We start from the raw sequence: 12,793 nt of genomic DNA, 5'->3' as shown, positions 1-12,793 counted from the left end.
ATAAATCTGCAGTTTCAAGAAATGCTTTAACATCTACCTGCTGCTGGGGAGATGATTTGGGGGAGAAGCCGCAAGGAGAGAGAAAGTGGGGAAGGGGGAGGGTCTCGGGGATCCTACTCCGCCCTCTCACTAAGCCTCCTGCAGCTTAGCAGTCTGGTTTGGGAGGGTTGTCACTTCAAGAGCTCTTCTCTAAAGGGGTGGGAGAAAAAACAGGAAAAAAAAAAAAAAAGACATGGGATCCCAGCAGAAGCGAAGTGGCAGCTGGTGGCTTTGCTTGTGACATCCATTGCTGTCAACAGCACTTTCAGAGGCTCCTGACCGTCACCAGGGTCGGTTTGACTCCTTATTTTCTATTAGGAAGAGCTAATTTGGAAGATTCCTGTAGATGCTCTACCATATGTCACCCATTCAACAAACTGTCCCAATTACAGGAGCAGGGCTGCGAGCTTCCATGGGATCCAGGCTCTTTCATTCATTCACTTCTCTGGCCTTAAAGAGAATGTGTACTCATTTTTTTTTTTTTTTCCTCCAACTTGTCATTGTGAAAGCCCAGAAGAGGCCAGCAGAAGGCTGAGTGGAAAATGATGGCACCATAATAATAAATTAAAACTCAACGGCACAATCTGGCCAGCAAAGCACTGCTGAGTGATTGGTCACTTCTAATCCTTTCAACAGCCATGCCGTTCAGCTGCGATTACCCTCCTTGTCACAAAGTTGAGGTCACTTGGGCTCAGCCCTCCACCCAATGGGAGGTGGGGATGGAGTTGTCCCGATGTCAGCTCAGTTCCCTTTACTGCATCAGGGAGACCCGGGACTTCTGACTCCAGCCCTGAATACTCTTACTTATTCCAACCTCCTCTTTTGGGGAAACTGTGGGTATTAAAAGAGATGATTTTCAACATTTCCTAAGAGTTTTGAGTCTGGCCATCTGAAAACATCAGACAAAAGGTGGAGCACATTAGTTCATTCACTCTTTCTAAGTGTATTTATTTCTTCCACAAGTGAGAAAGAGACAGAGACAATACCTTCCACAGGGTCATCACACTGAAATCCGCCCTTGGCTTCCCAACCCTGGATCATGGACATGCATGCACTCGGCATGTTCAGGGAGGTTTCCAGAAACAAACCCAGAACCTTCCCACGTGAGTCATCCCAGCAGAACATTATGTTACCCACGTGCCACCACCATTGTCTGGCCCCAGCACATTGGCTTTCGAGCCATGACCCTGAGTATGGCCTTAACCTCCAGTCACAGTGGTAGGGCTACCAGGCCGAAACACCAGACTACTGACTCTTTATTCCCAACTGCAAGGTCTGGGAGTGATAAAGACCTTCGGGAGTCCATCACAGTATAAGGCCTGGTCTTTCAATGTCCTGGTATTTCAGCCTTCTAATATTACAATAGGAGGCACTGCTGCTTTTGCTAATGAGCTCTTTTGAAAATCATGTGCCTATTATGCTAACAGGCATCTGTAAATACTCAGTACATCTTGACTGGTTGTTTTTTCAGGATTTAATCTTCTTGTCAATGATATGAAAAGGTCTAAAATGGTTGCTAAGGGCTTTTATGAAATAGGAATGCTTAAGCCTGTATTACATTCCATTCCATCATTTAAATTAATAACACACAGTAAATGAACGGATGCAAACCTGAGTTGCTACAATAAGATGACAACCAGAATTCATAACTGGAGTAAACCAGTCCTGGAAGGGCTGACAGCTCAGGAGATATCCTGGGTCCAAATCTTCAGTGAGGAAGGCTCAGGTCTAGTAATTTCCTAGATTTTTTGGTAATGCTGATGTGTCAACAAGGTTGAAGAGTGCTCTGCTAACTTAGCCACAAAGCTAGTTGGTAACTAGATAAAGAGAATCACCTGCATTTGTTGCACATCTGACTTTACGACTAAATGACTTCATGCCAGATTTCTCATTAAAGGGTCCATCTACTGAGGCAGATTCTTAAGCCAAGATGCACATCGAATTGCCTGATAAACTTCTGACATGAAAACTTGGCATGCAAACTTGAGACCAGAGTTAAAATCTGGATTCAGAGAACTGGAGTGGGGTCTGACAGATGTGTTCAATGCTCCAAAAGCAATTCTGATGAAGAGCTGGGACTCAAACATGGGCTTAGGCAGTGGTTCACAACCAGAACCAATCCCGCTCCCCACAAAACACGTGGCAATGTCTGAGGACATTTCTGTTTGTTACAACTGGGCTGGGGTAGGGGACTGCGACTGGTATCTAGCGAGTAGAGGCCAGAGCTGCTGCTAAACATTCTCCAACACTCAGGACGGTCCCCACAACAGAGATAGTTGGCCCCAAACACCAGTAAGAGTGACATACGAGAACTCTTTATTACGGTATCATGTTTATCACATGTATTTAAATGCTTTTACTTTAAAAGCATTGATAAAGTCTGTGTTTATATCAGGGTATTATGAAATCACTGCAAATTTATATTTAGAGTGGGTCAAAACTAATTTAATTAAGACAAAGCAAAATAACTCAAATACTGGAAAAGCCTATGCAGTCCTATCTTGGCTTATGAACTAAAACAGTAGGCATTGATGATTTAACATGTTGGCAGTTTCATTTACATAGCAGTGTGGCAGCATTTAATTAGATTTTGCAGGCATCTTGAAATGGTATTCAATATAATTAACAGTTGTTAAAAAGCTAATTTATAACAAGATAAGATTATGCAAATCTCAGGTAGTTTTAATATTCCTTTTCTTTTGAAAGTAGATTTTATCAAATAATGGTTAGACACTGGTGGGTAAAGTGGTATACAAACAAGCATACACTCACCTGGAATACCCGTGGCTTGAGTCACTTAAAAGAATCTAAATTTGTACTCTCTGCAAAAAGCTAGGTGTCTAGTTCCATAATAGGATTAGTGTTTTCACTGTGTAGAAAATGCTAGATTCATACAAGGAAACCAAATAGAGTTAGGGCGAAAGTCTGAAATACTGCGCTAGCTCCCTGTCCTTGTTAGCCATTGTTTAGTCCCACGGGTGTCACTATTCTTGCACTCGTTTAATCTATGCAAAGACAACAAACCTTGCTATCGATCTCACTGCTCCCCAGCGCAGACTGAATCACATACAGCAAGGCATCTGTGAGGCCGTCGCACTCCCGCATCCTTCTGCGGGCCTCCTCTCCAGCTGAACTCACATTCCTGCAAAACAAGAGGATGGATCAACCACCTTCACCAGTGTCACCAAAACGGTGTCCTTCCATGCCAACCTCCTCATACTTCTAAAGCAACACATTTTGCTTTTTTTCTTTTTGCTTTTTTAGAATATTTATCACAACTATAACTCATTGAGTAGGAATGACTTCAACAAACTTATCCTAGGATAGAGCTGGTCACAGATATCTCTCGTGCAACCCATGAAATAGAGAATGCCTAATTCCTACCACGTGATCTATCTGAGTCCTGTGACTGCTGAGAATGGGAGACTTCCAGAGAGCCCTCAAGGTGACTTCATTTTCCATAGAGGATAGCATCAGAAGCCTTTTGAGTCAAAGGATTCTTCATTGGGAAGTTTGAAACTTTTTCAAAGACAGAGCTTCCAACTTATAAAAATATTTCAGAGCTCTAAATTTTCTTGCCTCAAAAAATATACCTACTTTGGTCCAGCCAGAGGTAGATTCCTAGGAATTCATTCTAAAGATGTATACAGGGGTCTGTGACAGTCATTGGGATGTTCATGGTCCATCTTCAGAAAAGGAGGTGCTCCAAGCTCTTTGCTGTTCTGGCACAAGCTCAGCTAAAGGTGCCTGAGGGGCCTATTTTAATGAGATGTACAGCAAAGAAGCTGAGATCTTCCTGCCCTTCCCTACAGAAGATAATCCTCCTTGGAGGTGAATCTTTGGGGGTAATTTTAGTTATTCCAGCAACTAGGAGTATGTTCTTCCTTGCCTACCCATGGTTAGGATCTGGTTTTGGTAGAGAACTTTCAAAGCAATTAACAAAGGATAGTCTGTAGAAGGGATACTAAAGGAGGTGAGGTAGTGAAAGGTACAAAGGGTTTGAAGGAATTTAGAGGCTGTGGGAGGAGGGTTATGGAAAAAGAATGATTAGATTGGGGAGTGGTTTCCAAACTTTGGGAATGTCCAGTCTCTTAGAGGGATCTTTATGGCAGGCTGTGGGGTTCTACCCCAGAGCCTCAGACTCAGGAAGTCTAGAGTGGAGTCAGAAAATCTGCATATCCTTGTCCTTAGTGGAGAACTAAGTGCTAACTCTGTGGGGAAGGTTTGGAGAGGGGAGGGTGTTCCTTTTTCCTGATTACTAGGGAAGATCCCAACAATCTGTGAGTTTGGACAGACTCTGGAGAAGTTAAGCATTTAAAAGAACAAATCTCCATGCCCACGCTGTTACTGAGACGGATATTCTCATTTTATGTTCACAAGATCTTTTACTGTTGTCCTTGATTCTACGTTATAGAAAAGAAATGGAGGCTCACAGAGATTGTGTCAAGATCATGTAGCTACTAAGTGGAGTAGCTGGAACAAAGCCAGATCTAAAGAAAGGACTTCAGGGACCAGCAGTTAGCGTAATGGCTATGTCGCTGAACTCCCATGTAGTCGACCGTGGTTCGCCTCCTGGACCCAGTGGCTTAAAACTCACGCTGGGTGTGTGTGCGTGTGTGCCCAAGATCCTGAGAGGAGAATGGAGGAGAAGGGATTGCGGCATGGCCACCCCCCCAGGGGGTGATTTCTCACTTTCTGTCTCTCTGTCTCTCTCTGTCTGTATGCGCCCTATAGCAAAAACCTCTCAAAAAAAAAAAAAAAAAAGAAAAGAAAGGACTTCAGGCCTGATACAGAATATAGATGGGCTATTTTTTAGAAATTAAAATTAAACAGAATAGGTCTAATGCTAAAATGCTATTGTATGAATGTTTTCTACAACATCTCCAAAGTTTCATAGGATGTGTTAAAATGGGCTCTAGCAACATTTAATGTAACCAAAAACAAAAACCTCCAAAAAAAAAAAAAAAAAAAAGTAAAGAAAGGACTTCAGGCCTGATACAGAATATAGATGGGCTATTTTTTAGAAATTAAAATTAAACAGAATAGGTCTAATGCTAAAATGCTATTGTATGAATGTTTTCTACAACATCTCCAAAGTTTCATAGGATGTGTTAAAATGGGCTCTAGCAACATTTAATGTAACACTGAGAAGGCTATTCCATTTGTTAAAGTATATTGGCCTAAGAAAGCCTCCATACTCCTGATTTAGCTTCCAGAAGCAAACTGCTTCCTTAGTAAGTTGCTAAGTTACAGCCAATCACAGCAGTTGCACTTCAGTTAATCACAGACATCCTACCTTTTACACTGTGTTGACACAAACTTTAAAATTTAATGAATCCAATTCTTTTTCAACCTCATTCCCCTACTTCTGTTTTTGTATGTCACATTTCCCGTTCTTGCATATGTCATTTTCCCTTTCCAGACCATAAACATGTTCAACATGAGGGTACCCGGAGTCCCGTGGAAGCCATTCCAGGCTCTCCAATTCAAATTGTGTTTTGTTTTTTTTCTTTCTTTCTTCTTCTTCTTTTTCTTTTTCTTTCTTTTCTTTTTTTTTTTTGGCTCAATTAAACAGCACTAAATTAAATTGTCTGAAGTTTTTCTTTTCACACATTCAAATGAGTATTTTTGGCATTTGCTGATTTAAAGTATAAATAAAATTCCTCACTTCCTCAGATAATATAATTAAGCAAATACTAATAGCATTTTTTGGGGGGTAAAATATTATAAATTCTGTCTTGTGGTGGCCAGTCTTTGGTTTCTGACATGATCTTAGTTGGGAAAAGAGAGTAGCACTCACTTTCTGCTAGGTAAAAAGTAGGGAGAGGCATATGGGAAATATTTTGAACTTGAAGGATGGTCCCCATGAAAAAGCACATTGACAACTTCAATGAGTTGAACTAAGTTTGTCAAGAATTCCAGTCAGATCTTTTTTGTCCAGAAGACTACAGGGTAGCAATGTGTGGTTATGTGTGACTCTGTAAGTCTGGTGAGGTAGATGGTATTTCCAAATGGAGAATTTTGGAATTCAGATTTGAAAGCTCCTGAGGGACAGCTAGTGCGCCCCCTAGCAGAAACACCCTCTGTTCTCCCCCTTGCATGATGCGCTCAGCCTTCCCTTGAGTATCTTTATGATGGGGTGGACTGCCTCTGGATTCACACACACACTTCATACAGATAAGCTTTTATTTTGCTGGTATACAGTGAATGTACTGGGCCGAGCACTAGGAAATAATAGGAATGGGCATTATCAACATTAGAGCTGTCAATATTAATCTTAACATTTTACTTCACACCAGTTGTATCCCATCCTAGTACAGTCTCCTCCAAAATATAAGAAGTTATCAGTTGGCTAATACAATCAAATGTGTAAGAGATTGAGAAATGAAAACTATCAACAAGAGGCCTCAGCAGAGAAGGCCTCAGCAGGTGGCGTGGTGGTTAAGGCGCTGGACAGCCCCACATGGCTCACCATGGTTTGAGTTCCAGACCTGGTGGCTTGCTTGCTTTCGCTCTCTCTCTCTCTCTCTTTCTGGTCAAATTTAAATAAATGAATTAATAAACAAAATAAAGTAAAATAATTATTAAAAAAAAGATTAGCTAGACCTCTGTAAACTTTTACTGGGTGCACATAAGGAAAGGCTGAGTTTCTTTGAACAGCTCTTGATTTCCATATCTATGTTTGTTTTGTTTTTAAATGACGGGATACACGTATGTGAGAGTGTGGGTGCGAGAGAGTGCATGTGTGCCAGCCCTCAACATGGTCTCATCGTGCTGTGACTCCCCTCCCCTGGCCCTCCAGCCCCCAAGATCGCGCTCCCCTCTGGCAGGCCGATGGTGTTTTCAGGAACACCTGGGGTACAAACCTGCAGTCAGCCGTGAGGGCGTCAGGACACTGCAGACTGCACCACCAGGCCGGACTTGCTTATGTCTTTTTAAAGCTGGTATCTCTTCACAGCCACGCCAGAACAATTTCCAGAGAAGTAAGTTTCCCTGATTTTTTCTTTTTTTTTAAGGATTAGCACAGTCTTGCTGTTTGGATTACCATGCCCCTTACTGTCTTCTCGCAAGGAAGGTAATTTCTTTATAAATCAGGACAATGATGGCTTGGTAATTGCTTTGCTGATCTGCAGGGACAGAATGCTTCAGTGACTAAAGACCATCTTCCTACTGGGGCGGGAGCCAAAGCCGCCACTGCTCTGCTCTGGAGCGGAAGTCACCACATTCACACGCTCCCAGCCCCTCCTAAGTCTGACCTCAGAAAGAGCTGGACCAGTTCTTCTGAGAACTACTAAACACAGCCTCTTTTAAGACTGCCTGGGTCCAGGCCTTCTGGAGTCAGCCATGCATCAGAAAACATTGTTCCAGAGAAGCCCCAAGCAGAACCGGAAATACCTGTGAGAAGACACCCTCTCGCTGTCAAGTACTGCCTAGGGTTTTAGCTACATGGTTCCAATTAAAATTGATGGTCGCCACAGAGTTAACTGCTCCATGAAATGTCTGCTGAAAGTTTCCCATTGGGCTAAATTACAAAGAAATCAGAAGGAAAAAAGGGTGAATGCTGTGTGGCTAAAACCATTAACAGTGAACCTAATTGTGCACGTGGTCCTCTGTGCCCCACAAACTCACACACCGTTCACACTTACTCTTTCCTAACTTGCAGTACTTGGGTATGAGCGGTACTCCCTGGGCCTTCAGCTTTTAGTGAGCAGACCATGCCATGAGCTTGGAGCAGTCACCTGTGGTCCAATCCCCTGGGCCAAAGGTCACCTACCCTGCATTCCTCTAACACCTAGAAAGGTCACTCGGGTACATCCACGCTGTGCTCGGAAACTTAGGGTACATAACATACTGGAAGCCTCCAGATCCAACCCTGGTTCTGGCATCTCAGAGTCGGCTCAGGGCACTTCCCACCAAGTCTACCCACTGCTGCCACCACAAGCATGTCCGCACTTGCTGAGCAACTTGTCAGCCCAGTGACCCAAAGATAGATGCAAACTGGCAAAAAGAAAACATCATGGGCCAAAGTGCAAATTAAGACAAAAAATGAACAAAACCAGTGTTCTCTTCCTTTTCTGCTAATCCAAATTATTCCTCACCCACCAGATATGATTTCATATCACAAACCCTAAGGTTTAGAATATATATAATAAATTAATATGCCGAGAGGCATTGCAAAATAGGAATGTAATATTCACTTCACCAAGCAGGTGGCTGCCAGGAAAACAGGCTACACAGCTAAATAACAAGCAATGCCCATGAGACCCAACTGCTTGCACTTTGAGTTCTCTATCTTCTGAGAAAGACGAGAACAAAGCTGACTAATAAGGGATTACAGGTAATTGGCTACCTGCCTTTTAAATGTCAGGTTGTGGGTTTGAAGACTTTCAAGACTTGGCACTATATTCTGGATTATTAATAGCTATTATTAAAACAACCTTTCTGACTTTCATTTCAATTCCTCACCTAATTCCCCCTCTGCAGTCATATAATCTTTCAATGTATTTACTTGCAGGAAATTTTAACAAATCATAGTTCAAAGACATTAAAACTGGGATCAATGTGATTTTAAAGGCTCACTTATCTAGATGTTTTCCTAACGTGCATTTCTTGTTTTCTTGATTGCTTTGATCATTCATGGATAACTTATTGAGCACCAATAACAACCACCAGGCAGTTGTAAGTATCTTCAGATACAAAGAACGGCGTATGGTCTTGCATCTCGGCCCCCTCCAGTCCCTCAGCCCCTCCCGAATACTATTTTATTCTGAGGATTCAAAGCCAGACTACTGCCATCAACAGTTCTTCAGCCCTACCTGACCCTACACTCCCCTGCTGGACAAAGTGACAAATAGATGGCTGAGAAGGACAGAAGGAAGGACAGAAGGTCAGGGACCCCTCCATTCTGCTGCACTAAACAGCAAACTGCTTGCACCCAACCTCTGCTTTTTTGGGTTTCTGCTATGGTCTGAAGGGTTGTGAACCCCCAAATTCATGCTAAAATCCCAACTCTCATTGTTATAGTATTAGGAGTAAGTAGGCCATAGGTTTGGGCCCTCGTGAATGAGACCGATGTCCTTATAAAACGGACCCCAGAGACCTCTTGGATCCTCTTTCCACCATGTATGAACATAGGAGAAGCCTGCAGTTTCCACCCTGGCAGAGAGCTCTCACCAGAGCCCAGCCAGGCTGATGCCCTGTCTTAGACTTCCAGCCTCCAAAATGGAAAGAAATCAATTTCTGTTGTTTATAAGCCACCCAGTCTATCGCACTTTGCTAGAAATACCCACACTAAGATACTCTTCTTAATGTTTTTTTTTTTTTTTTCCCTCCCAGGAAAAAAGTTCCTTAGATATATGGCAAAAATGCAAATACATGTAGTTTTTGGATTAAAGCATCCCTTAAGTCCTATATCCAAATCAGAAGGAAGTCATTAAAAATGAGCACTATCTTTCTCTAACTTCTTAAACACTTACCCATTTTTGTTAATTGCTATTGCACGGATTTACAAGTTTTGACAACTCATTTAGTGGTCTTTTACTTGGGTCAAAGAATATGATAAATGGTAAATAACTTAGCTAGAGATTATTATGTTGCTCTAGCTAGAACCCTGCACTCCAGAAACAAAAGTTCTTGCCAATAATTACTTTAAATTGTTAAGGATGCCTGCAGACTAGCCTCCCATTTTAGAAGGAAAATATTGAATGAGGAAGTGGTGGAGAATTGGAAGAAGGAAGAGAAACTATAAGAATACATACACTTCAGGTAAGAAAAAATACAGAGGGACCAGCAGGTGGCATGGTGGTTGAAGTGCTGGAGTCCAATAAGGTCAACCATGGCTTGAGTCCTGGACCTAGTGGCTTGCTTTCTCATTTTTCGTCTCTCTTATATGTGCCCTATAACAAACTTAAATAATAATAATACATAAAATAAATAAATACATTTTTTAAAAAGAAAAAAATATGGAGAAATTAGTGAAACTAAGATTAGTTGCCTTCTTTCCTCTTTTTAAATTCTGAAATAGAGGGCATATAATGCATCGTAATTATTGAAATGTATTTTGAAATTTTTAGAAAACATTTCTGCAAGATCCCACTTGTAAAGAGAAGTACCCATGAAGTCAGTCAGGTTTATGTAATAGTCTTGCCTGCTATTTTTTTTTTGGAGAGGTTTTTGCTACAGGGCACATGCGCTCGCCAGACAGACAGAGAGAGATATAGAGACAGAAAGCGAGAAATCACCCCCCAGAGGGGGATGGTCACGCCACAATCCCTTCTCTTCCATTCTCCTCTCGGGATCTTGGGCACGCATGCACACGCGCCTGGTGTGAGTTTTAAGCCACCAGGTCCAGAACACGAACCGTAGTCGACTATGTGGGAGTCCAGAGACATAGCCATTATGCTAACTGCTGGTTCCCTTGCCTGCTATTTAGAAAAGATGTTGGAAAAGTCAGCAACACAACAGCTCAAGAAGTCCTCACACTGCAAATCGAGGCTGCTGACACACCTGTAAGAGTGTCTGTCCCCATTATTGTCACACTGTACTTTTTCTGCTTCACTGTGGTAAGTAAAATTCTAAACATGAACCTCGGAGATCAGATGCTTGCCCTTGGGTTTGGCCAAATGCTAATCTAGGCACTGGGAAGGGGCTTTGCAGATGGATTCGGATTACTAATTAACTGAAATCCTGCTGGGCTCAATGTACTCAAAGCCTTGAAAGCAGAAAAAGCAGAAAAAGCAGGAGGAAGAGGTAGTCAGGGAGATGTGGCAGAAGAGAGAAGGAATGAGGAAACACGCAGACAGACAGAGAGCCCACCATGGTGGCTTTGCAGGACGAAGGAAGGAGGCTGTGAACCAGGGAACACGGTTCATGGTTCATGCCCCCAACTCTATGCTGCCTAGAACCAAATCCGGCCAACAGCCAACACCTGAATTATACTTTCCAACACCTGGAAATAAGTTCTCCCCAGCGCTTCCTAGTCAGAGCCCCCCTTGATTTCAAACTTGAGAGGCCAGTCAGAGAAGCCAGCCATGTTCCCTGGACTTCTGGCCTCCACAACTCTGAGACAAGACATCTGCATCATTCTAAGCCATGAAATCTGTGGCAGTTTGATATGGCAGTGATGAAAAAAAATGCTAAATTCATGTAAGACAAATACAAACTCATCATAATATTTCTCATAAATTTATAATGCTTCTGCTAAAGTATTTTAAAACTTTCAGATACACATTTTGTTTCTTCAGTAGGGCCATTTTAGATGCTCTGAATGGCAAGTATGAGAGGCGGTCAATAGGAATTTTAGATGCTTCCTTTTATAAAAATTATCTTTGAATATTTTTACATTTAGCTACTATACATCTTTGCATCATACAAAATGAACTTTCCCAGCATGAACACACTGCGTATTAGTCCACTCACAGTTATCACCCTACACATTATCAACAGATCCTTTTCCATTTTTGTGTCCATTAAATGTTTGCTCATCCCCCTCCCCCAACGTGTCTTGCTGTAGGAGTGATAAGCTAGATGAGTTTCTCGCCAATTCTAAGTAACACCTAGGAGCGACTTCTCCTGGTTTACTACCACCAGATGGCTGGCAGGCTAGAGGATAAGATGATGGCACCACTGGGTGTACAATGTCCTTTCACTGCTTTAGTTGTGAGGGAGTGATGTTTTAAAAATCCAGTAATTATAAAGCCACACAGAAAGGTCAAATATTAAAGATGCATTGAGGAGCCACGAAGCACCATTAAAAACAGGTCACAAGTTGGCCATGAAGAGTTTAATTCCATTGTCTGTCCTCGCTGCACCAAGTGCGTGCTGCAATCAAAAGGCTTTTAATCTGTTAGAGGACTTGTGCCACTCTCTTGGTTTTGAGCAAGCGTTAAGGTTTTATTTAAAAACTGCACACATACACAGTTTGATAGCCACCCTGAGAATAATGAGAAGATAAAAGAGGAGACTTGTGTCTTCCATGATCAGTTCAGGACACATCTGTCATTCATGTTTCACTGCTCTTTGTAAATGATAATGATTCCTAGAGCTTCGGCACAAACTGCTAAACAACCTCATGGGGAAAATGTCAACACTCCAGTTCTCCATAGAAATAACTTCTAAGGATTGGCCTTGTAATATTAGTGGTTAAGGGAGCTGGATCCCACATGGCCAGAGAAACAGAGAAAGGACTGTAGCATGACCAAACCCTAATGGGAGTGTCTGTCTGTCTGTCTGTCTGTCTCTCTCATCTTGTAAGTGCATGCACCCTCTGGCAATTAAAAAAATTCTATGAAACAGAATCTAGAATTCAACAGATTCTAGAAACTCATCAGTTTTGTAAAGCTCATCTTAATATAATTACTCTTACCATTAATCATTGAACATTTGCTAACATGGAAAGTTTTTTGAGATCTGTTGATTAGTAAAGAACAGTTAGAAAAGATAGTAGATTAGATGCAAGGTGAGACCCATATATATCACAAATGTACTATAGCTATTAGACTAGTATAGATCAGTGATCAAATGACTTCATAAATCCAATAATTTGATAAAAATTATCTAAGAACATTCTGTACTATATACATTTTAATGTTAATCACAAATATTCACCATGGGGTATTTTTACAGAATGTGCTAAAACTCAAATATATAGTGTTAAATTGTTCATTCCAATTCTGAAGAGATTTAGAATTGCTGCAGTCTTAGAGAATTGTGACTTACTTTCCATGTGGACATAACTTAGGGATAGTAGCCCACG

The 12,793-nt window shown here is 41.7% G+C and overlaps 1 protein-coding gene across 2 annotated transcripts in view; it reads right to left on the bottom strand.

The window, feature by feature from the left end:
- LOC102497482 (catenin delta-2) overlaps positions 1 to 12,793 on the bottom strand; it is a 445,613-nt gene that overhangs the window by 172,710 nt on the left and 260,110 nt on the right. For both annotated transcript variants that reach the window (XM_014585846.1, XM_014585847.1), the window contains exon 7: positions 3,064 to 3,181. In XM_014585846.1, the coding sequence (XP_014441332.1) occupies positions 3,064 to 3,181 (118 nt within the window). The remainder of the gene's footprint in view (positions 1 to 3,063; positions 3,182 to 12,793) is intronic.

Source organism: Tupaia chinensis, unplaced genomic scaffold (assembly GCF_000334495.1).
Source record: "Tupaia chinensis unplaced genomic scaffold, TupChi_1.0 Scaffold000096_1, whole genome shotgun sequence".
In the NCBI taxonomy this organism is placed as follows: Eukaryota; Metazoa; Chordata; class Mammalia; order Scandentia; family Tupaiidae; genus Tupaia; species Tupaia belangeri.
This window is presented reverse-complemented; position numbering and strand designations above follow the sequence as displayed.